Genomic DNA, 25,090 nt, shown 5'->3' on the forward strand with positions numbered 1-25,090 from the left:
CCATAAATGCCACAAAGACCTCTTTAGCCTTATCTAAATACTGTTCACTTATGTTTCACTGTAAACACCTGGTCCACACATCCCCTACCTTTCCTAAAGCCTCCTTGTTCATCTGCTATCCTATTCTCCATCTTACTCTTAATTCTTTCAATAATAACTCTACCATACACTTTACCAGGTATACTCAACAGACTTCTTTCTTTCTTTCAACACACCAGCCGTATCCCACCAAGGCGGGGTGGCCCAAAAGGAAAAACAAAAGTTTCTCCTTTCACATTTAGTAATATATACAGGAGAAGGGGTTACTAGCCCCTTGCTCCTGGCATTTTAGTCGCCTCTTACAACACGCATAGCTTACGGAGGAAGAATTCTGTTCCACTTCCCCATGGAGATAAGAGGAAATAAACAAGAACAAGAGCTAGTAAGAAAATAGAAGAAAACCCAGAGGGGTGTGTATACATATGCTTGTACATGTATGTGTAGTGTGACCTAAGTGTAAGCAGAAGTAGCAAGACGTACCTGAAACCTTGCATGTTTATGAGACAGAAAAAACACCAGCAATCCTACCATCGTGTAAAACAATTACAGGCTTCCGTTTTACACTCACTTGGCAGGACGGTAGTACCTCCCTGGGCGGTTGCTGTCTACCAACCCACTACCTATAACTCAACAGACTTATCCCCCTATAATTTTTGCACTCTCTTTTGTCCCCTTTGCCTTTATACAAAGGAACTATGCGTGCTCTCTGCCAATCCCTAGGTACCTTACCCTCTTTCATACATTTATTAAATAATTGCACCAACCACTCCAAATAGGAAGAATGAAAAATAATAACTGAAGATGAATGAGACAGTTTTAATAAGAAAAACAGTATTATTGAAAGTACAGCTGCATATAATAGAGGTGGGCTTAAGATTCATTTTGACATGAGTAAAATGCATTTCAGCAATTTTAAAAATTTCTTTAGAGCATGAAAGATACCTCAAAAGAAACAGTTGAATTAATCACAGTACTATGACTGGAACAGTTTACAGCTTCTGTAGATCATAACTTGAAGATAAAATTTTTAGACAACTGAAATATATTTTAAAACTTTTCTCTTAATTGTGAGATAGTTGAGAATTATTTCATGTAGAAATTTTATATTGATTATATTTCATCTGTTGTATGTAACATTTAATTAACTAGTCATTAATTAGTATCATTTATATTTCAGATAATATGTTCCTGTACACTGGTGGTCATAAGTACATTTTTGCTGGAGCTGAGGTGTACTATGATCCAGATGATGAATTTGAGGAGACTAAATCTCTTAGTTCTGAATCAGAAACTGATGAAATAGAACCAAGAGAGGAAAGTCAAGAATCTTTTCACAGTAACCAAACTGATGCTTCTTCCAGTCACCATCCTAGATTAGATGATGACTTCCATTCTGCAGAAACGCCACACCTTTCACCTGAGGATGTTGATAGTCTCCTTTCGGCAGCCGATAACGGCCAAACACAAGAACACGTTGAAGACTGGACTAGCCTTAATGCCAGCTTAGATACATCTTTAGATTGTGACCACACATTAACAGGTTATGAAACAGACAGTGCAAAGCACACTGAGGAAAGTGCATCAAAAGTAGTTGATACTTTAACTAGTAAATGTTCTTCATCTGACCTATGACCTTGCTTCAAGAGAGAGATAAGACCTCTAGAATAAGTTTATTTTTTTTCTCTCTCATAACCATTAAAGACTACTGAAATAAGAAATCATACACCCCACTTTGAATATGGGAAGGGAAGTGGGGAAAAGTGTAAAGAATAGTAAATGGATAGTAAAAGTCAGTGGCTGATAGGCTGATGTACAATTTCCTTTTGGATATACTGAGGTCAGTCAATTTTTTTTAATACTAAGTAAATATTGTAGCAGCTTTAACAGAAAATTTTGCATGATTGACTCATTATTTAAAACCGTCCTTTTGTTCATGTTCATCTCTATTTCTACAACAGATTTTGATGTAATAACCAGATATATGAAAGTTAGGTACCAAATGATTACCAACCCAATGTGCAATTTGTATTTTGATAACTGGTGATCTTCCAGTGGAAACCAGCTTGAAGATGGTTGTATACTAGAAGGTCTCAATTTTATTTTATAGTTGGTTAAGATTTTGATCACCAAGTTCAAATATCTTTATATATTTTCCTTATGAATCGTGTTTTTTCATAATCTCTTCAGTTAAAAATCTCCGCAAGTATGAAAGCAAATATTCTTCAGCCTCAAACTGCTTTCAACTTAGGTGTTTATTTTTATGCTGTTTAGATTTTTGGCTCTAGTACTTTGCAAGGCATTTGCTAAAACTGAGACCTTTTAGTAAAATTACCTAAAGCTTGGATACGAAGGAAATGTCCAGGTTTATTATGATTATTGGACATAATGATATTTCTTTATGTCTTGGTTCCTTACCAAGAATTAGATTACTCTTGAAGTCTGATCTGGGTGGTACCAGCTGCTTAACCCGTAAACGGTCCAAGCAGATCTACGTTCACGTGTAGTGCTACAAAAGTAGATCTACGTTTTTTTACATATTTTCAAATGTAACAAAAAAAAAAGTAGATCAAAGTTTTTTTATACATTTTCAAATGTAAAAAAAAAAAAAATGATATACTTTTTTTATATACTTTCAAATGTTGAAAAAACGTATATATACGTTTGGACCGTTTACGGGTTAATGAATAGTTGAGCCCAGTGATCTTTTCATATACTTATTGACAAACTTTACACCAGAGGTTTAAATCAACTGTTGATGATATCCAAATGGTGTACCAATTTGGCCCTACCAAAAAATTTCCAGTAAACAGTAATAAAAAAAAAAAAGCAATGCCCCATTAATTAGCATTAGGTTCAGGGGGGATTTAATAGACAGAGTTTGAGTTGGTGACTATAAACAGGGTTGTCTGAGTTATCCTCAGTCATTGTTCATGCTTTGTGTTCTTTAGCTTACTGTTTAATTTATCTTTGTACTTCCTGTTGTGGGCACAAGATTGAAGTCAAAGCATTTGTATGAAAATTTATATCTACATAAAATCGCCATGAAAATTTAGTTCAGAATTAACGACTACTAATAAAGGTGAAGGTTTTATTTAATGCAAGCATCCTTTTGGGTGATTCTTAAGTAAAACTGATGTGAATATGGAACTCATACACTTTGAATACACAATGATTATATCAAATGTTTTGAATACATGATTATGTTAAATGCTTGTGCCTAAGCTGATATCTTTTACTTTCATGGGTGCTTCATTGGAAGGTTTTGGGTACAACATTTCTTGTTGTATGAGTTTTCTCATCTGAGGCTGGCTTGGACCTCCCTGTTCATTCATTAATGGTTGAATTTTGTTTTAAGTTTTCTATTTCCACTTTCATATTTTTGGAGAGAATTATTATTATTAGGTCCTACCTCATTTTTTTTTTTTTTGTGTGTACCCATTTATAAGGAGTAGTGCTCTTATATATTTTGCATAAATTTTTACTCGTCACTGTGCATGGGTAAGGTTCCTACCTACTCTACACGAGCCCTGCACAATACAAGGCAATGCCAAAAATTTTATTTTTATGTAATGATCCTTATAACCTGTTATTAATTTTGCATTTATAATAGTCATGTAAAATTCTTCCATTACCAGTGAATAGTCTGCAAAAGGTACTGAATATTTTTGTATTTCAAAATTTTCATCTGACAGCTCATAAATAACCTTATCACTTTTTCATACCTTTTTTGCATATCTGAATTGAATTTTTATAAACATTTTATCATGCATTTTGCAGTTTTGTGAGCATTCCCACCTTTATTTGCTAAATTTTATATACATAAGATTTAATACTTCTTTGATGAAATTTAATATTTACATCATTAATTTTAGAATATAAAACAGGGTAACTAAGCTAAAAACTACTACTAAACAGTTAATTTTTGAGGGTTTTGGCAATGCTGAACAATTGATCAAGCAGTTAATCATCTAATATTAGTAGTGCTCTACCATGTTTCCTCAATGGAGGTTCTTGATGCCAATGAGGGGCTCCTGATCCAGTGAATTGGACCTGCCCTTTTCCCTTCCTTGGATCAAACCTGAGTGCCTCCCATTCCCCGCAGGTTTAGTGCTCTTCATGAATGTAATTGTGTTTTATAGGTTATGCTGAGCACATGTCTTCCCATCAACTGAGATGGAAAAGCCATAAAGGTTCATTGTATGTTAGTTTCTTCACCCCACCCCACTTATTGTTGTAAAAAAAAAAGGATTGTTTAAATCTTTCAGGGCATTAAATTTACCTTACAGTAGTCCAACCATAGCTTCATTTTAGTACAAATATATATATATATATATATATATATATATATATATATATATATATATATATATATATATATATATATATATATATATAAAATTCAAATACAGAAGTCCAGATAATGTGCACAAAGAGTGAGTGTATATAAGTGTATGATGAGAGTTTGTGGAAGAGGGAAGGGAAGCTCCAACTCTTGATCCCACCTCTTCAACTTTCAACCTATTAATGTATAATGTATCATTTGTATTCTTTAACCCCTGTATGTAACCAGCTTCCAGTGTTCATTTTGGGCATCCACCTCTCACCTTTGTTGTCTTGTGATATACGTGTGGCTCATTTTTCCATTCTAATGTCCAACTTTGCCCTCATTATTAAATCACTGATGAAAACCATTTAAACAGAGCAGCACTGTATGACCCATTGTTTATATATTTTTTATTAACACAATGGGGTCATTCAACATCAGGTAAAGAGACTATGCCCTGTCTTATCTTGCATGCCACACTTGCGGAATGGGAGGCAATCAGATTTGATTCAAGGAAAGAGGGTGGCACAAATTATTTTAATCAAAATCTTTTCATCATTGTTGAGGCACCTCTTTTGCAAGTCATGTTTGATCCAAGGAAGAGAAGCTCCAACACTCCTCTGAGTGGTATTCTGCCTTTGGTCTCTTAGTTTTTCTTTGGCTGGGATTAAACTAACCATTTATTATACCATTCTGTATCCTATCTTCAGTTTGTATTCTCTCTATCCTTGTTTGTAGCTGCCAAAATATGCATGCACTTTATTCCTGTTATCAGCACATGTTAAGAATAAAATGGGCTGAACACTATGGGGTCATACAGCACCAGGCAAATGGGGGTGATACGGTTTGATCCAAGGGGAGGACAAGTCTTATTCCTTGGGTGGAGGGCTATTAATTACATCTTGATACTTCATACCTTATAATAACTCTGTTGTTAAATTATTCCCTTTTCCTTGCTAATACCCCAGCTTATGTAATATTTTTTAAAGGGCTAAAAAAAATTACAGCATGGATTATTATTTTAATGATAAATCATGGATTGAATTTTTTTCATTTTGTCACTACTCATACCTGTATAGTCAGCCATATTTTACTCAAATATCCCACTGCCATATAAGAAACCATCCTAGAAATATATTGTACTGATAAATGCTGAAAAATTAGTATGGTAAAAATATTAAATTGTTATTGAACTATTTGTTATATTTTTGGAAATAGTTATACAAGTCATTTGACATTAATCAGTGATGATAATTTGTTTCTCATACATATACTCAGCAACATTTGCAGATTATTCAATAAAAGCTACATTCTGTCATCTGCTAGGTGCATTCTGTGCACTTTTATTAGGATCTCAGACTACAAATAATGAGGATAGGGAAGATAGAACCTTGTTATATGAAGAGGATCAGGAGTGAGTTCATAGTTTTTTGTACTTTGAATACACTCCCACCAAAGTTTCTTGGTGTCTACTTTGATTCTGGACAAGGTAGATTCATTTTTCTTCATCCTCATATAACTAATGTACATTTTGTAAATTGTCGCTGTTTAGCATCAAGGGTCCAATGGCATAACATAACCGTATTGTTGCTGTTAAACATTAAGACTTGCTGAAGGTACAACTGCAGCTTTTTTTTATGTGGCCTAAAATGCATTTTTTTTTTTTGTCTAAGCTAAGAACAGCAATAAAGTATTCCTTTTTTATTTGTAATGTCTTATATCCTTAAAAAAAAAGGGGGGGGGGGTGGGAGGGGTCAAGACTTGGCTCCTTGGTCATGCCTCCTAGACTACTTTGATTGGCATCACTGATTTTTGTCCTGAAGCTGTGTAGAGAGTCTGCCCTCACCACTGCCTCGTCCAAGTCATTGAACTTTTCAATCACCTTGAGACAAATATGTCCTTATATCACTGTGGCTCATCTGTCTTTCAACATTATTATTTTAATTACAGGGAAGTGCTTAACCCATACGGTTATACAGCGCATGTGGGGGGATGGAAGATATTCAGGCTCAATTCAGGGAACTGGAGCACAGATCCAATTCCCTAGATCAAGAGCCCCTCACCATTATTATTATAATCAAAAAGAAGTGCTAAGCCACAAGGGCTATATAGAGCCCCTCACCAGCATCAAGGAACCCCCCTTTAGGGACTACTTTCAACTTTCATCCCTCTGATCCTCTTATTCAATCTGCCTTATCAATTTCCTTTAGCACTTCTTTTTGATTATAATAATAATTATCAATTCCCTTTAACCACTTTGCTGATGGCAACATCAGTGCTTGCCACGTTTCACGTTTCATTATTTTTTTTTTTTTCTGGGATTTTCTAATTGTATTTTTCAGTAACTTTGTGGGCCTTGTGACCTATATGCACAGGGAACATATATCTCCTGTTGTATGCAGCACAATGCCTGCACAAATAGTCATCAGTACCTTGTTTATAAAACATGCTTTCACAATTAAAAACACACAGGTACATGTTTAACATTACTACTGTTCTAACACTTATGTACATATATATGAGCATTGGCCATGTTCCTAGAGCTGTTATAGTCTGAAACACTTCTCCATACATAGCAGTGCTTTACATATCTATTCGTAAAACATGCCTGCACCTTGCTTGGCACCTTATTGTGTGTGCAGACATAACAGTCTATTTCATCTTTTTTGTAGCAGGAAGTAATCACCCCACTTCAAACGAGAGGATATTCAATAATCACCTCTCATCTACAATTGTGGTGCCCTTAGCGTCACTGTCATTGTGTGTTCAAGACCAAAGAATTGATCAGTTCCATAATTATCATTGTTGGAGCAGTCAATGGGGAACAAAACATTCATTTTTCCCTGGGAGCGAGGCTTTTTCATCAGCATGGTATGGTGAACAAGGTGTACTAAATACGGAGTTCCGACAATGCACTGCAAGGACTCCAAATTTTGGTATAGTGCTCACACTAACCCATTCTCATATGCAGGCCTCTCTCACCAAATTTGAAGCTGCTAGAATTTAGGTGTAGATCTAATTCGAGACCCCTGGCATCAATGACATACTTCAATGTGACGTCCACTGAAAGAGTTAAGATTTTGTCATAATCACGTCTAGCTAGGGTAGTCGGGTTCAGTTCCTTCAACCTCACCTCATAGTGCATTTCTTTGTTCAGTGCTAGCCTGGTTGCAAACCTTGAGACTTATCAAACTTCCTCACATGCTACATCAGGGGTGACATCCATGCTGGGACTGCTTACTCAATGATTAGCCTACGTAGTACAGAATATAAGGTTTTGAAGAATACTTTACTGAAGTTCCTGAATGCTATTCTAAGGCTAGTTAAGTTTATATGTGCTGTTGACATTACAAACTATACATGTATTTCTGGCCATATACCTGGTGTTATACTTACCTGCAGGTCCTTTTCTCGCATTGGTATTTGCAGCTTCTTTCTGTCTGTGCTGCACTGGTCAGTGCCCTCACCTAAAATTCGTATAAATTGGAGGCGAGCTTAACTAAGGAGCCACTTGTCTGACTACGTCTGGTCTTTAAAGGCCTCTGAACTTTATCATTGTTCTCTCTTGTTCTTATTCTTCCCAATTGGTTTACATTATCCATTTAATAGTGACGCATGACTCGCCCCTCTCATTGGTCATTCACATACATTACGAACCATAGTGGTCCTAGTACTGATTCTTGGGACACCTCACTCGCTTGTTTCACATTCTGATGTCTCATCAGAATGTGACCCTTGACCCATGGGAGTGCACTGCCTTTTACCCCTGCTTGCTCCTCTTAACCTTCTGACTAATCTCTCTTGTGGTATGGTACTGTTTTCCTGCAGTCCAAGATAATGCAATCTGCCCAACTCTTGCCTTATTCTCTGTCTCGTATAAAACTGCAGAAAATTTATAACACATTTTCCATCCCTCTAGATAATACTTTTAGTAATTCCACATCACCACCTAATCTCCAAGCTATGAATTCTTAGCATAATATTTATACCACACAGTACCCTCAGACATGACATATGCAGTGCCTCCAGTCTCCTTGCAACATTCACAACCCAGGCTTCACACATTTGTGGATCTCTGGGTTATGGGCCCACCTACCACACCTGTATCAAAATGGTTGGAGGATATACAGAGCACTTAATGGTAAAAAAAAATTTAAATACAATTCTAGCTTGCTTTGGCCAATGCCAATTCAGTATAACAATTCAACATTTAATTTAATGGCAGGTCCTTTTCTCATTTTATATACATTATATTTTATATATATTCTTTGTTATAAATGGTAGTTCAGTGTTAAGAGAAAGCTCTTGGTCCTAACCGGTCTGAGTAATGTGTCTTAGTGTCTGAATACTGCTACAATTACTGTAAGGAATACCCTTACTATTTTTCTCTTGTACACAAATCATCTTCATGTAGTTTCTTTACAGAACTTCTCTTCACTTTGTTTATCTTCATCTTTTTCACTACACATGCTATTCTTCACTCCAAAAGTTGCCTCAGAATCTTCCTCACCATCTTCTTCACTTGATACATCCAAATCACTGTTGAAAGAAAATATAAATATAAATTGTATATTATTTTTTAACAAACTGGCTGTATCCCAATAAAGCAGGGTGACATAAAAAGAAAAACAAGTCTTTCTTTTTACATTTAGTAATTTATACAGAAGGGGTTATTAGCCCCTTGCTCCCAGCATTATAGTTACCTCTTATGACACATGGCTTAACAGAGGAAGAATTCTTTTTCACTTTCCCATAGAGATAAAAGGAAACAAAGAACAAGAACTATTATGAAAATAGAAGAAAACCCAGATGGATGTGTAAATATATGTGTACATGCATGGTAGTGTGACCTAAGTGTACACAGAAGTAGCAAGATATAATCCCACCATCATGTAAAACAATTACAGGTTTCCATTTCACACTCACTTGGTAGGATGGTAGTACCTTCCCTGGGTGGTTGCTGTCTACCAACCTACTACCTAGGCCTTGGACATGTGTATGCAGTGGTACCTTGACTTACGAGTTACGAGCCGTCGCTCGGTCAATATTTTGCTTTGAGTTGCGAGACAAAATCATGAGCTTCAGATACGCCACCAGTAGTTGGCGCAGTGAACGCCACATCCACCCAGCATCCCATCATTTTGTGCTTTTTGTGCAGTTTTGCCAAATTTCTTTTTGTAACCATGGGTCCTAAGAAAGTAAGTGCAAAGGACAGTGCTGAGAAGAAAAGGATGATGATGTCTATTGAATTAAAGTATGAAATCATAGAAAAACGTGAGAAAATCACTTTTGTTTCAGTGTTTTCTTTATGAAACTAGTGATCTAGTGCAGTTAGCCTCACAAGCACTCCATTTTCTCTTATAATAAGACCTCAGAAGGACAAGAATGGGAAGATATGGTCAGAGCGATAATTATTTTTACCCCGGGAGTGGCCTCCACCACTCATCACATGACATTTTATTCATTCTAAAGAATATATAATGTTTCTATGTTATTTATATTGTTTATTATGTCATATTAGATCAACTGTGATAGAAAATAAGCCACAGAGTTGATATTAGAGTTATATTTAAGTATTTTCTCCTGCCTCTCAAGAGCCAGGAATTCCGCTGGAAAAGATTAATGGCATTTCAATTAATTTCAACGAGGAAAATTGATCTGATATATACAAGAAAATTGAGTTGCGAGCTCGGTCACAGAACAAATTAAACTCTTAACTCAAGGTACCACTGTAAATGTACATATACATACATGCAGAACAACCAATGTGATTTTTCACATTATCAAGGAACTGTAAAAATAAAAGATCAGCAGAAGACATGTAAGATATAAGGGCGAGATTACACCTGACGCTTTACAATGATGTGGGAAGGTGGTCAAGGACATGTTAGACACATCTTATATTCTACCCAAACTAAGATTTTAACTTTGTGAATATATCTTTTTTTTTTTTAACAAGTCGGCCGTCTCCCACCGAGGCAGGGTGACCCAAAAAAGAAAGAAAATCCCCAAAAAGAAAATACTTTCATCATCATTCAACACTTTCACCACACTCACACATTATCACTGTTTTTGCAGAGGTGCTCAGAATACAACAGTTTAGAAACATATACATATAAAGATACACAACATACCCCTCCAAACTGCCAGTATCTCAAACCCCTCCTTTAAAGTGCAGGCATTGTACTTCCCATTTCCAGGACTCAAGTCTGACTATATGAAAATAACCGGTTTCCCTGAATCCCTTTACTAAATATTACCCTGCTCACACTCCAACAGATCGTCAGGTCCCAAGTATCATTCGTCTCCATTCACTCCTATCTAACACGCTCACGCACACTTGCTGGAAGTCCAAGCCCCTCGCCCACAAAACCTCCTTTACCCCCTCTCTCCAACCCTTCGAGGACGACCCCTACCCCGCCTTCCTTCCCCTATAGATTTATATGCTTTCCATGTCATTCTACTTTGATCCATTCTCTCTAAATGACCAAACCACCTCAACAACCCCTCTTCTGCCCTCTGACTAATACTTTTATTAACTCCACACCTTTTCCTAATTTCCACACTCCGAATTTTCTGCATAATATTTACACCACACATTGCCCTTAGACAGGACATCTCCACTGCCTCCAACCGTCTCCTCGCTGCTGCATTTACCACCCAAGCTTCACACCCATATAAGAGTGTTGGTACTACTATACTTTCATACATTCCCTTCTTTGCCTCCATAGATAACGTTTTTTTACTCCACATATACCTCAACACAACACTCATCTTTTTTCCTCATCAATTCTATGATTAACCTCATCCTTCATAAATCCATCCGCCGACACGTCAACTCCCAAGTATCTGAAAACATTCACTTCTTCCATACTCCTCCTCCCCAATTTGATATCCAATTTTTCTTTATCTAAATCATTTGATACCCTCATCACCTTACTCTTTTCTATGTTTACTTTCAACTTTCTACCTTTACACACATTCCCAAGCTCATCCACTAACCTTTGCAATTTTTCTTTAGAATCTCCCATAAGCACAGTATCATCAGCAAAAAGTAACTGTGTCAATTCCCATTTTGAATTTGATTCCCCAAAATTTAATCCCACCCCTCTCCCGAACACCCTAGCATTTACTTCCTTTACAACCCCATCTATAAATATATTAAACAACCATGGTGACATTACACATCCCTGTCTAAGACCTACTTTTACCGGGAAGTAGTCTCCCTCTCTTCTACACACCCTAACCTGAGCCTCACTATCCTCATAAAAGCTCTTTACAGCATTTAATAACTTACCACCTATTCCATATACTTGCAACATCTGCCACACTGCTCCTCTATCCACTATCATATGCCTTTTCTAAATCCATAAATGCAATAAAAATTTCCCTACCTTTATCTAAATACTGTTCACACATATGCTTCAATGTAAACACTTGATCTACACATCTTATTATAATTGTTAATTATAATTATAAATGAGTGATTTGTATAATCCTAAACCAATTTTTTTTTTAACAAGTCGGCCATCTCCCACCAAGGCAGGGTGACCCAAAACATATTCATATTAATTTCAAAACTATTTTTTATGAAACTTGGTTCTATATTTCTGTCAGCCATAGATCTGCTTGATACAACTTTCTCAGCCCTTTGAAAGTCAATTCGATGTTTAAAAATCTCTTACATGAATAAACAGAGCATTAGATTTGTCCACTTCTAATGCTATATTTGTGTTGTATTCTTAGTTCAAGATTTTTTCCAAGTTTGACCGTAATAAACTATCACATTTTTTTACTGGGAGTCTTGTAGATACAGCTTTCAGAATATTTTGGAGAATGTTTAATCAAAAAAATTTTTTTTTACTGTATCAAGATTTCTAAATACAACTTTCATATTAAAATTCTTAAGCAAAGAAGGTATATCAAGAAAGTTTTCATGGTAAGGGAGAACCAACATATTTTTTGATAAGGTTGTCTGTCCTTTTATGAAATGTAAAAAATATTTCTAGCATTTTTAAAGTATCAATTAAGTGTTTTGGGTATTTTAGATCATTAGCTATTTCATAAATTTTCAAAATTTCTTCATTTATAAACTCTGGGTTGTAAATACGCAAAGCTCTCAAAAATATTGATGAGAATACAGAAAGTTTAACTATCATCATGTGAAGAATAACAGTGCATACAAGTTATTTGGCTTTCTGTAATCTTTAAATTTTAAATGATGGCAATGAGTTATTTTGTTCAAACTCAACAGTAAAATTTATGGAATGAGCTAGGCATTAGACATAAAACATCAACATATCTATACCACTTAGCTCTACTGGGAAGGATTTTGTTAAGCAATCTTGTTTCAAAATATTCCATGTACAAATTACTAAGGACAGGTGAGAGGATTTCCCACTGCCATACTAAACTTAACGATGAGTTTTACACTCAGAAGCTTGGTATGGCAATGGGAAATCCTATCTCACCTGTCCTATGTAATTTGTACATGGAATATTTTGAAACAAGATTGCTTAACCCTCTGAGGGTTCGTCCCATAGTTCTTCATCAGAGTACAAAACAAATTCCTTCCACAAAATAGAGCGAAAAACCAACATCAAAGACCTGGGAGTAATCATATTGGAGGATCTCGCCTTCAAGGACCATAACATTGTATCAATCGCATCTGCTAGAAAAATTACAGGATGGATAATGAGAACCTTCAAAACTAGGGATGCCAAGCCCATGATGACATTCTTCAGGTCACTTGTTCTATCTAGGCTGGAATATTGCTGCACACTAACAGCACCTTTCAAGGCAGGTGAAATTGCTGACCTAGAAAATGTACAGAGAACCTTTACGGCACGCCTAACGGAGATAAAACACCTCAATTACTGGAAGCGCTTGAAGTTCCTGAACCTGTACTCCCTGGAATGCAGGCGGGAGACATACATGATTATATACACCTGGAAAATCCTAGAGGGACTAGTACCGAACTTGCACACGAAAATCACTCACAATGAAAGCAAAAGACTCGGCAGACGATGCAACATCCCTCCTATGAAAAGCAGGGGTGTCACTAGCACGTTAAGAGACAACACATACAGAAAGTGTCAGGGGCCTGAGACTGTTCAACTGCCTCCCAGCATACATAAGGGAGATTACCAACAGACCCCTGGCTGTCTTCAAGCAGGCACTGGACAAGCACCTAAAGTCAGTACCTGACCAGCCGGGCTGTGGCTCGTATGTTGGATTGCGTGCAGCCAACAGTAACAGCCTGGTTGATCAGGCTCTGATTCACCAGGAGGCCTGGTCGCAGACCGGGCCAGGGGGGCATTGACCCCCGGAACTCTCTCTCCAGGAAAACAGCTTTGAAGCCAGGGTCCAAGCCACAGTACTACATCATGATCTCAGCTCACTCAGGTAAGCTGAGAGTGGTAAGTTTGTGCGTGATTATGAGAGAATACATCTATGTGGCAAGTATGCATCATATAAAACAAATGCTGCAGCACACAGTGCATGAGAAAAAAAAAAACTGACTTTTTGGAATAAAACAGCAACTTTGTGGTATATTTTCCTATGTTTTTTACAGTTGTATTCGCAGTTTCTTGGACTCATTTGATAGAATGGAAGATATATTACAGAAACGGAGATGATTTTGATTGGCTTTAGTACTGAAATCAGCTTGAAATTTAGCTCACAGTAGCAGAAATGTTAAATTTTTGCCGATGTTCAAGAGTAAACAAATCATATCACATGTCCAATACCCATCAGCTGGTGGGTCTAATGTGCATTCATAAATGCACTGATATTATTTGTACAATTATTACAATGTTGCATAACAATAAATCTACTATTGTTTTTGGTATGAATAAAAAATCAAAATGGAATTCATCTGTAAAGCCTGGAAACATAACTAATAAACAGAGGATATGTTGTTTTAGTGCCAGGAATGCCTGCAATGTTTATTCTGGACTGTATTTTGAAATTAGAATATTTTGAACCTTGTGTGAAATTGGCCAAATTACCAATTTCTGATCACTTTACTGGGCTGTTGAAATATTTGATTGGGTGATTTCTTGTGCTCAACATATAAAATGGAACACATATTAGTGAAATAACTAAGAATTTGGTCTAATGGAACAATGCAGTTGACTGAAAATAGGATTCAAAGAGGGCAAAAATCGTTGATGCATAAATATCACTGACACAGCAAAATTCGCGAGTGTAAGTTCATAAATTTTTTATAAAATTTCATACTTTTTGTTTCATTACCTTCAGAAAAAATCTCTGTACCATTTCATGAAAAAATATTAAATTTTTTTTAAATTCTTGGACCCTGTGAGGCATTTTCATCAGATTAGGGGTCTGAATCCTCAAAGGGTTAAAATCCTTCTCAATACAGCTAAGTAGTACAGATATGCTGATGTTTTATGTCTAATGCCTAAGAATATAGATATAAACCATTTCCTTGTTAAATTAAGCAGTTTAGCTCATTTCATAAATTTTACTGCTGAGTTTGAATAAAATAACTCATTGCCTTTTCTAGATGTTTTAATTATTAACTCTTTAAGAGTCAGTCCTACGGTACTACGCTTTTGAAGCCCGAGTCAGTCTCATAGTTCTACGCCATGAGCTCAACTCACACAGATAAGCTGTGAGAGGTATATTTGAGCCTAGATATGAGAGAGTCTATGCAGTAAGTGTGCACCATATAAAAAAAATCCTACAGCAATCAGTGCATAATGGGGGGGAAAATATTTAGGTCACACTACACATACATGTACAAGCTTATATATACACACCCCTTTGGGTTTTCTTTCTGGTTCTTGTCCTTGTTTATTTCCTCTTACCTCCATGGGGAAGTGGAACAGACTTCTTCCTCCGTAAGCCATGTGTGTTGTAAGAGGCGACTAAAATGCCAGGAGCAAGGGGCTAGTAACCCATTCTCCTGTATATATTACCAAATGTAAAAGGAGAAACTTTCGTTTTTCCTTTTGGGCCACCCTGCCTTGGTGGGATACGGCCGGTGTGTTGAAAGAAATGGAACAATGGAATTGGCCGAAAATAGGACTCTAAGTGGGTGAAATCACCAATGCGTAAATATCGCCGAGACTGCTAACTTTGTGAGAGTAATTCCATGAGTTTTCCATCAAATTTCATACTTTCAGATTCATTACCTTCAGAAAAAGATTCTCCATCATTTCATATGCAAAAATATTGTTGAAAATTCTCCAACCCTGAGAGAGGATTTCAGATCAGGGATGCCGACCCTCAGTGGGTTGAGGGGAACCATGATTTAACCCTTAAACTGTCCAAACATACATCTATGTTTTCACTGCTAGCACTCCAAATATACATCATTGTTTTATTTTTCCAGACTCCAAATTTGGCACGATTGGCCGGAGATGCCTGGTCAGTATAGAACGGGTCTTAACCCTTTCAGAGTCCGTCCCGTAGATCTACGGCTTTACCTTCAGGGTCCAAACCGTAGATCTACGCCATGAGCTCATCTCACTCTTGATAAACCAGTGGTAAATTTGGGCCTAGATATGAGAAAATACATCTATGTGGTATGTGTGCACCACAAAAAAACAAATCCTGCAGCACACTGTGTGTAATGAGAGAAAAAAACAGACGGTGATTTTCGATTAAAACAGCGTTTTTGCAGTGTTTTTGCACGTTTTTTTACAGTTGTATTTGCGATTTCTTGGTCTCATTTGATAGAATGGAAGACATATTACAGAAACAGAGATGATTTTGATTGATTTTAGCACTGGAAATGGCTTGAAACTGAGCTCAAAGTAGCAGAAATGTTAAATTTTTACCGATGTTCAAGAGTAAACAAACGACCTCACACATCTAATACATGCCAGCTGGTGGGTCTAATATACATTCACAAATGTGGGGATATTTATACAATTATTACAATATTGCATAACAGTAAATCTTCTATTTCTTGGTGTGAATAAAAATTCATTATGTGAATAAAAAATAAAAATGTAATTCATTTGTAAAGCCTCAAAACATAACTAATGAACAGAGGAAATGTTAGTTTAGTGCCAGGAATACCTACATTGTTTATTCTGGACCCTATTTTGAAATTGGAATATTTTGAACTTTGTGTTAAATTGGCCAAATTACCAATTTCTGATCACTTTATTTTGTAATTGAAACAGTTCACTTGGTGATTTCTTGTGCTCAATCGATAGAATAGAAGTAATACCAGTGAAATAGCTGGAATAATGTAATTGGCCTAAAATGGGAGTCAAAGCCAGCAAAATCGCCCATTTGTAAATGTCGCTGATACATCAAAATTCGCGAGAGCATAATTTCATCAATTTTCCATCAATTTTCGTACTTTTTGTTTTATTACCTTCAGAATAAGATTCTCTACCATTTCAAAAGAAAAAATAACAATTTTTTTTTTTAAATTCTTGGACACTGGTGCACCCTTTGAAATTTGGCCTCTGGACCCTGAAAGGGTTAACACTCGGTGTGCGCAGTATTAAAAAAAATCTGGAACCACTTAGTACCTTGTGGGAGCACCAGTTCAACTGAGCGCTAGCAGGAGCAAACACAGTTGCAAACACCAGGGATTCAATGATGCCATGTTGTATTAACACTTCCCTTTTAAAAGGAAAGTGATGCTGATCCTGAGTTTAGTGGCTTTGAGATAGATATGGCTACAAGTGGTCGAGGAAATATAAAAAATCTCAATAATAACCCATGTGCAACATCCTATCAGTTTTGATACCACTGGTAGTGTCACCCTGCCAGAATGTCCTATAACCTATGCCCTAAGTAAAGAGAAATGATTCAGGGACATGTGTAATACGTGTTTGGCAGGCTGGCTGGCTGGCCGGCTGGTTGGCTGGATTGACTTTTTTTTGTCTGTATCTGTGTGTATTTGTGTCTGTCTGTACCTCAGTCTGTCTATCACTATGTCTACATCTCTGTCTCTGTCTACATCTCTGTCTCTGTCTACATCTCTGTCTCTGTGGCTCCGTGTCCCCATCTCCGTATCCCTGTCTGTCTGTGTCTCTCTCTATCTCTCTCTCTGTATCTCTCTCTCTGTATCTCTCTCTCTGTATCTCTCTCTATCTCTATCTCTCTCTCTCTATCTCTCTCTCTGTATCTCTCTCTCTCTCTCTCTGTATCTCTCTCTCTCTCTCTCTCTGTATCTCTCTCTGTATCTCTCTCTCTCTGTACATATCTCTGTCTCTATCTCACAGGTACACGAGTACAGTTATCATACATAGTGTAAATTACCTAGGATAACCCAAAAAATCCAGGCAGAGTGCTATACTGTGATTGTAGATAAAAGGCATAATAAGCATGACTGGCAAGTAATACGCATTTTCACTTGTTCAGGAATCAGACATGACTACTCTGCATCGTGTGTAATACATGTTGGTTCATGAGCGGCTCTCTCTGAGACAAAGAGACAAGCAGACAGACAGGCAGAGACACAGGCAGACAGAAAGCAAGATAAGCAGACGTAGAGATAAACAGAAAGCTAGACAGACAGATAAACATGTTTATGTGCAACAGTGTGTAGAGTGACACTTAGTCTTACACAATGCTTCAAGGAGTTTCATATACAGTGGACCCCCGGTATTCGATGGCATCGGTATCCGATAAATCCGGTATTCGATGCATTTTAACGCAAAAATTTCACCTCGGTATCCGATCCAAAACCCAGTATTCGATGCGATTCGTACGAGACGTGTCCACGTGTGGCCTGAACTTCCACGTGTGGCCTGAACTGCCCCGTGTGTGCCAGTGTTTACAAGCCAGGCAGTGTGCACGCATTTAAGGATACATTTGGTACATTCCATATCATCACTGTTTTTGGTGCTTGTTTCTGCAAAATAAGTCACCATGGGCCCCAAGAAAGCTTCTAGTGCCAACCCTTCGAGAAAAAAGGTGCTAATGACTACTGAAATGAAGAAAGAGATAACTGCAAAGTATGAAAGTGGAGTGCGTGTGTCGGAGCTGGCCAGGTTGTATAGTAAACCCCAATCAACCATCTCTACTATAGTGACCAGGAAAACGGCAATCAAGGAAGCTGTTCTTGCAAAAGGTGCAAATGTGATTACAAAACAGCGACTGCAAGTGTTAGAAGATGTTGAGAGACTGTTATTGGTGTGGATAACTGAAAAACAGATAGCAGGAGATAGCATCTCTCAAGCAATCATTTGTGAAAAGGCTAGGAAGTTGCATGACGATTTGGTAAAGAAATTGCCTGCAACTAGTGGTGATGCGAGTGAGTTTAAGGCCAGCAAAGGTTGGTTTGAAAGATTTAAGAATCATAGTGGCACACAGTGTGATTAGGCATGGTGAGGCTGCCAGTTCGGACCAAAAAGCAGCTGAAAAATACGTGAAGGAATTCAAGGATTACATAGACAGTGAAGAATTTAAACCTGAACAAATGTTTAATTGCGACAAAACAGGCCTGTTTTGGAAGAAAATGCCAAGCAGGACCTACATTACTCAGGAGGAAAAAGCACTCCCAGGACATAAGCCTATGAAAGACAGGCTACCTCAAGTCCTAATGGAAGGGGATTCCCCTTCTAAACAGTAACAACTTCGACACTCTCCCCTCCTCCCATCCCATCAATCATCACCAGATCTTCATTAAAGGTAAGTGTCAATTATTCTATCATTATTGTTATTGTAATTATTCTATTGCATTAAATTTTTTTTTTCATACTTTTGGGTGTCTTGCACGGATTAATTTGATTTCCATTATTTCTTATGGGGAAAATTGATTCGCTTTTCGATATTTTCGGTATTCGATGAGCTCTCAGGAACGGATTAATATCGAATACCGGGGGTCCACTGTACTACTCCAGCATGTCTAAAAACATTACTGAGACCTATAAATACTTTGAATATATTTCTAGACAACAGTATGTGATCAAGGCAGGTGTAAATGTTCACCTGTCAGTGTGTTTGTGACTATTTGATTACTATTTCAGTACCTAACATTAGGTACACTGGCAAAATTTCTGAAAGCGGCAGGACTCCATGTTGCCGCTAGGTGAGCTTCTAGTGTCAACTTTGCAGCCTTATATCTTGGGTAAGTACTGACCCTAATTTTTTTTTTTGTGGTCTTATTACACAGAAAATTGCCTTCTTTATTTAAAAAAAATATCAAAATATTCAGAAGGCTAGCAGAGAAAACGTAGATCTATGTTGGGACAGTTTCAGGGTTAAAATTTAGAGAAAATCAACAAATAACTGTTCTTATGTGCACTATTATTCTTCAAATCTTGATAATTAAACTTTCTGTATTCTCATCAATGTCTTTGAGAGCTCTGAGTACAGTGGACTCTCGACCAGCGATATTAATCCGTTCCTGAGAGCTCAACGTTTATCAAAATTATCGTTAGTCGAGTTAATTTTCCCCATAAGAAATAATGGAAATCAAATTAATCCGTTCCTGACACCCCAAAGTATTGAAAAAAAAAATTTTACCACATGAAATATTAATTTTAATACACACAAACTGAAGGAGACATGCACAGTTACATGACACTTACCTTAATTGAAGATCTGGTGATGATTGATGGGATGGGAGGAGGTGAGTGTTGATCTTCTTAGTGTTTAGAAGGGGAATCCCCTTCCATTAGGACTTGAGGTAGCAAGTCTTTTTCCGGGGTTACTTCCCTTGTTCTTTTAATGCCACTAGGACCAGCTTCAGAGTCACTGGACTTCTGTCACACAACATATCTGTCCATAGAGGCCTGTACCTCCCGTTCCTTTATGATATTTCTAAAGTGTTTCACAACATTGTCAGTGTACAGGTTGCCAACATGGCCTGCAGTAGCTGTGTCAGGGTGATTTTCATCCATAAAGGTTTGCACTTTAAGCCACACTGCACAGATTTCCTTAATCTTAGAAGTAGGCAACTTCTTCAATTTCTCTATCCCCTCCTCCGAAGCAGTTTCCTCAGGTGTGGCCTCATGCTGATGAAGATGATCTAGCAGCTCATCAGTGGTTAGTTCTTCATTGTCCTTCTCCACCAACTCTTCCACATCCTCCCCACTAACCTCCAACCCCAAGGACTTCCCCAGTGCCACAATGGATTCCTCAACTGGCATAGGATTCTCAGGGTTAGCCTCAAACCCTTCAAAATCCCTTTTGTCTACACATTCTGGCCACAGTTTTTTCCAAGCAGAGTTCAAGGTCCTCTTAGTCACTTCCTCCCAAGCCTTACCTATAATGTTTACACAATTGAGGATGGTAAAGTGATCTTTCCAAAACTCTCTTAGAGTCAGTTGAGTTTCTGAGGTCACTACAAAGCATCTTTCAAACATAGCTTTTGTGTACAGTTTCTTGAAGTTGGAAATGACCTGCTGGTCCATGGGCTGCAGGAGAGGAGTGGTATTAGGAGGCAAAAACTTCACCTTAATAAAGCTCATGTCCCTAGAAAGTCGCTCTGCCAAGTCTGAAGGATGACCAGGAGCATTGTCTAATACCAGGAGGCACTTAAGGTCCAATTTATTTTCAATTAGGTAATTTTTCACAGTGGGGGCAAATGCATGGTGTAACCAGTCATAGAAAAAGTCCCTAGTGACCCATGCCTTACTGTTTGCCCTCCACAGCACACACAAATTAGCCTTGAGGACGTGGTTTTTCCTGAACACTCTGGGAGTTTCAGAGTGATACACCAATAAAGGCTTCACTTTGCAATCACCACTAGCATTGGCATACATAAACAGAGTAAGCTTATGTCCTGGGAGTGCCTTTTCCTCCTGAGTAATGTACGTCCTGCTTGGCATTTTCGTCCAAAACAGGCCTGTTTCGTCACAATTAAACACTTGTTCAGGTTTCAGTCCTTCACTGTCTATGTACTCCTTGAATTCATGCACATATTTTTCAGCTGCTCTGTGGTCCGAACTGGCAGCCTCACCATGCCTTATCACATTATGAATGCCACTACGCTTCTTAAATCTCTCAAACCAACCTTTGCTGGCCTTAAATTCACTCACATCACCACTAGTTGCTGGCATTTTTTAATTAAATCGTCATGCAACTTCCTAGCCTTTTCACATATGATCGCTTGAGAGATGCTATCTCCTGCTATCTGTTTTTCGTTTATCCACACCAATAAGAGTCTCTCAACATCTTCTATCACTTGCGGTCTCAGTTTTGAAAACATAGTTGCACCTTTGGCAAGAACAGCTTTCTTGATTGCCGTTTTCTTGGCCACAATAGCAGCGATGGTTGATTGGGGTTTACTATACAACCTGACCAGCTCTGAGACACGCACTCCACTTTCATACTTAGCAATTATCTCTTTCTTCATCTCCATAGTAATTCTCACCCTTTTTGCTGTAGGGTCAGCACTAGAAGCTTTCTTGGGGCCCATGGTGACTTAATTTGCAGGTGCAATCACTACAAAGGCTGTGATAATATGAAATGTTTCAATTGTATGTTTGGAAGCGACCGCGGTGGCTGGCTGGCTTGTAAACACTGGCACCCATGGGACAAGTGAGGCGCACTCAGGCCAAAGTGGACGCGTCTCGAACAGAACGAATAGCGTTGGTCGGGTTTTTTAGCGCTAGTCGAGACAAAAATTTTGCGATAAAATGTATCGCTAGTCGGATTTATCGTTAATTGATGCCATCGTTGGTCGAGGGTCCACTGCATTTGCATTCCAGAGTTCTAAGATAAAGAAATCTCGAAAATTTATGAAATAGCTAATGATCTAAAATACCCAAAACACTTAATTAACAAATCTTTTAAAAATGCTAGAAATACTTTTTACAATTCAAAAAAGTACAAATAACCTTATTCATCTAAAAATATGTTGGTTTCCCTTACTGTGAAAACTTTCTTGATATACCTTCTTTGCTTAAGAATTTTAATGTCAAAGATGTATTTAAAAATTCTGATACAGTAAAAAAAACTTTTGATTAAAAATTCCCAAAATATGCTGATGACTGTATCTACAAGATTCCCTGTAAAAAATGTGAAAAAGTTTATTACAATCAAACTGGGAAATGTCTTGAACTAAGAGTACAACAACACAAATATAGCATTAGAAGTGGACAAGAGTTTAATGTTCTGTTTATTCACACGAGATTTTAACTATCCAATTGACTTTCAAAGGTCGAGAAACTTGTATCAAGCAAGTCAAAGGTTGAGAGAAATATAATAGAATAAAGTTTCATAAAAATAGTGTTGAAATTAATATGAATATTAATTTAGGATTATACAAATTAAACTCATTTATAATTAATAAAATTTAGGAAGAATTTAAGATATACTATTCAACAAAGTTAAAATCTTAAAGTTTAGGTAAAATATAAGCTGCGTCTGACAGTTCCTTGGCCACCTACCCACATCATCATAAAGGGTCAGGTGTTGCATGTTAACCACAAGGTGTAATCTCGCCCATGTATGCTTTCGGCTGATCTTTTATTTTTACAGTTCCTCGATACGTGAGAAACGACAAAAGTGCTTGGAAGTTCACTATTTTTTCACAGTGGTTGTTCTGCATATTGTGATATCATCTGTTTACTGTGATCTCATTGCATATATGAAGGATGGGGTTAACCAAAGAAGTGACGAAGGGAAAAAGGCGAGTGGTGCATTGAGGTATCCGCGGAGACAAAAAAACATTATCCATGGAGGCAAAGAAGGGAATGTACAAGAGTATAGTGGTACAACACTCTTATATGGCTGTGAAGCATGGGTTGTAAATGCTGCAACGAGAAGAAGGCTGGAGGCAGTTGAAATGTCGTGTCTAAGGGCAATGTGTGATATAAATATTACTCAGAGAATTCATAGTGTGGAAATTAGGAGAAGGTGTAGAGTTACTAAAAGTATAATTCAGAGGGCTGAAGAGAGGTTGATGAAGTGGTAAGATCATTTAGATAGGATGGAGCAAAACAGGATGACTTGGAGAGGAGGAGGGGTAGGGATTGCTGTAAGAAAGAATGGAGGGGGTAAAATAGGTTGTGTGTAAGGGGTTTGGACATGCAGCAGGCATGTGTGAGCATGTTTGATAGAAGTGAATGGAGATGAATGGTTTTTGGGACCTGGCAAGCTGTTGGTGTCAGCAGGGTTATACTTTGTGAAGGGATTCAGGGAAATCGGTTAGCTAGACTTTAGTCCCGGAGGTGGGAAGTACAATGCCTGCACTTTCAAAAGAAGGGGTTTGGGATATTGGCTATTTGGAGTGACATCTAAACTGTCATATACGAGTGCCTTTGTAAAAACATTGATTATGTGTTGAATGATGGTAAAGTGTTTCTTTTTCTGGGTCACCCTGCCTTGGTAGGAGATGGCCGACATGTTAAAAAAAAAATACACATATATACATAGGTAGTAGGTTGGTAGGTTGGTAGACAGCAACCACCCAAGGAAGTACTACTGTCCTGCCAGATGACTGTGAAACAGAAACCTGTAACTGTTTTGCATGATGGTAGGATTGCTGGTTTCTTTTTCTGTCTCATAAACACGCTAGATAACAGGGATATCTTGCTACTCCTACTTACACTTTGGTCACTATCACAGACACGCACATGCATATATATATACATACATCTAGGTTTTTCTCCTTTTTCTAAATAGCTCTTGTTCTTCTTTATTTCTTCTATTGTCCATGGGGAAGTGGAAAAGAATCTTTCCTCCGTAAGCCATGCGTGTCGTATGAGGCGACTAAAATGCTGGGAGCAATGGGCTAGTAACCCCTTCTCCTGTAGTCATTTACTAAAAAAGAGAAGAAGAAAACCTTTATAAACTGGGATGCTTGAATGTGCGTGGATGTAGTGTGGATGACAAGAAACAGATGATTGCTGATGTTATGAATGAAAAGAAGTTGGATGTCCTGGCCCTAAGCGAAACAAAGCTGAAGGGGGTACGGGAGTTCTGGTGGGGGGAAATAAATGGGATTAAATCTGGAGTATCTGAGAGAGTTAGAGCAAAGGAAGGGATAGCAGTAATGTTCAAGGATCAGTTATGGAAGGAGAAAAGAGAATATGAATGTGTAAATTCAAGAATTATGTGGATTAAAGTAAAGGTTGGATGCGAAAAGTGGGTCACAATAAGCGTGTATGCACCTGGAGAAGAGAGGAATGTAGAGGAGAGAGAGAGATTTTGGGAGATGTTAAGTGAATGTATAGGAGCCTTTGAACCAAGTGAGAGAGTAATTGTGGTAGGGGATCTGAATGCTAAAGTAGGAGAAACTTTTAGAGAGGGTGTGGTAGGTAAGCTTGGGGTGCCAGGTGTAAATGATAATGGGAGCCCTTTGATTGAACTTTGTATAGAAAGGGGTTTAGTTATAGGTAAAACATATTTTAAGAAAAAGAGGATAAATAAGTATACAAGATATGATGTAGGGTGAAATGACAGTAGTTTGTTGGATTATGTATTGGTAGATAAAAGACTGTTGAGTAGACTTCAGGATGTACATGTTTATAGAGGGGCCACAGATATATCAGATCACTTTCTAGTTGTAGCTACACTGAGAGTAAAAGGTAGATGGGATACAAGGAGAATAGAAGCATCAGGGAAGAGAGAGGTGAAGGTTTATAAACTAAAAGAGGAGGCAGTTAGGGTAAGATATAAACAGCTATTGGAGGATAGATGGGCTAATGAGAGCATAGGCAATGGGGTCGAAGAGGTATGGGGTAAGTTTAAAAATGTAGTGTTAGTGTGTTCAGCAGAAGTTTGTGGTTACAGGAAAGTGGGTGCGGGAGGGAAGAGGAGCGATTGGTGGAATGATGA

General features: G+C 37.7%; 2 protein-coding genes across 4 annotated transcripts in view; one reads left to right on the forward strand and one right to left on the reverse strand.

The window, feature by feature from the left end:
• Sirt1 (Sirtuin 1) overlaps positions 1–2,522 on the forward strand; it is a 69,249-nt gene extending 66,727 nt beyond the window's left edge. The window contains exon 11 of one of the 2 annotated variants that reach the window (XM_070104113.1): positions 1,217–1,818. In XM_070104113.1, the coding sequence (XP_069960214.1) occupies positions 1,217–1,671 (455 nt within the window). In that variant the 3' untranslated portion in view covers positions 1,672–1,818. Of the gene's footprint in view, positions 1–1,216 lie in introns of both variants that reach the window. The other variant, XM_070104104.1, reaches the window with a different exon arrangement.
• Positions 2,523–8,502: 5,980 nt separating this feature from the next.
• LOC128684710 (splicing regulator SDE2) overlaps positions 8,503–25,090 on the reverse strand; it is a 68,574-nt gene continuing 51,986 nt past the window's right edge. The window contains exon 7 of one of the 2 annotated variants that reach the window (XM_070104125.1): positions 8,503–8,902. In XM_070104125.1, the coding sequence (XP_069960226.1) occupies positions 8,770–8,902 (133 nt within the window). In that variant the 3' untranslated portion in view covers positions 8,503–8,769. The remainder of the gene's footprint in view (positions 8,903–25,090) is intronic. The other variant, XM_070104133.1, reaches the window with a different exon arrangement.

The sequence above is a fragment of the Cherax quadricarinatus genome, chromosome 5 (assembly GCF_038502225.1).
Source record: "Cherax quadricarinatus isolate ZL_2023a chromosome 5, ASM3850222v1, whole genome shotgun sequence".
NCBI classification, from domain to species: Eukaryota; Metazoa; Arthropoda; class Malacostraca; order Decapoda; family Parastacidae; genus Cherax; species Cherax quadricarinatus.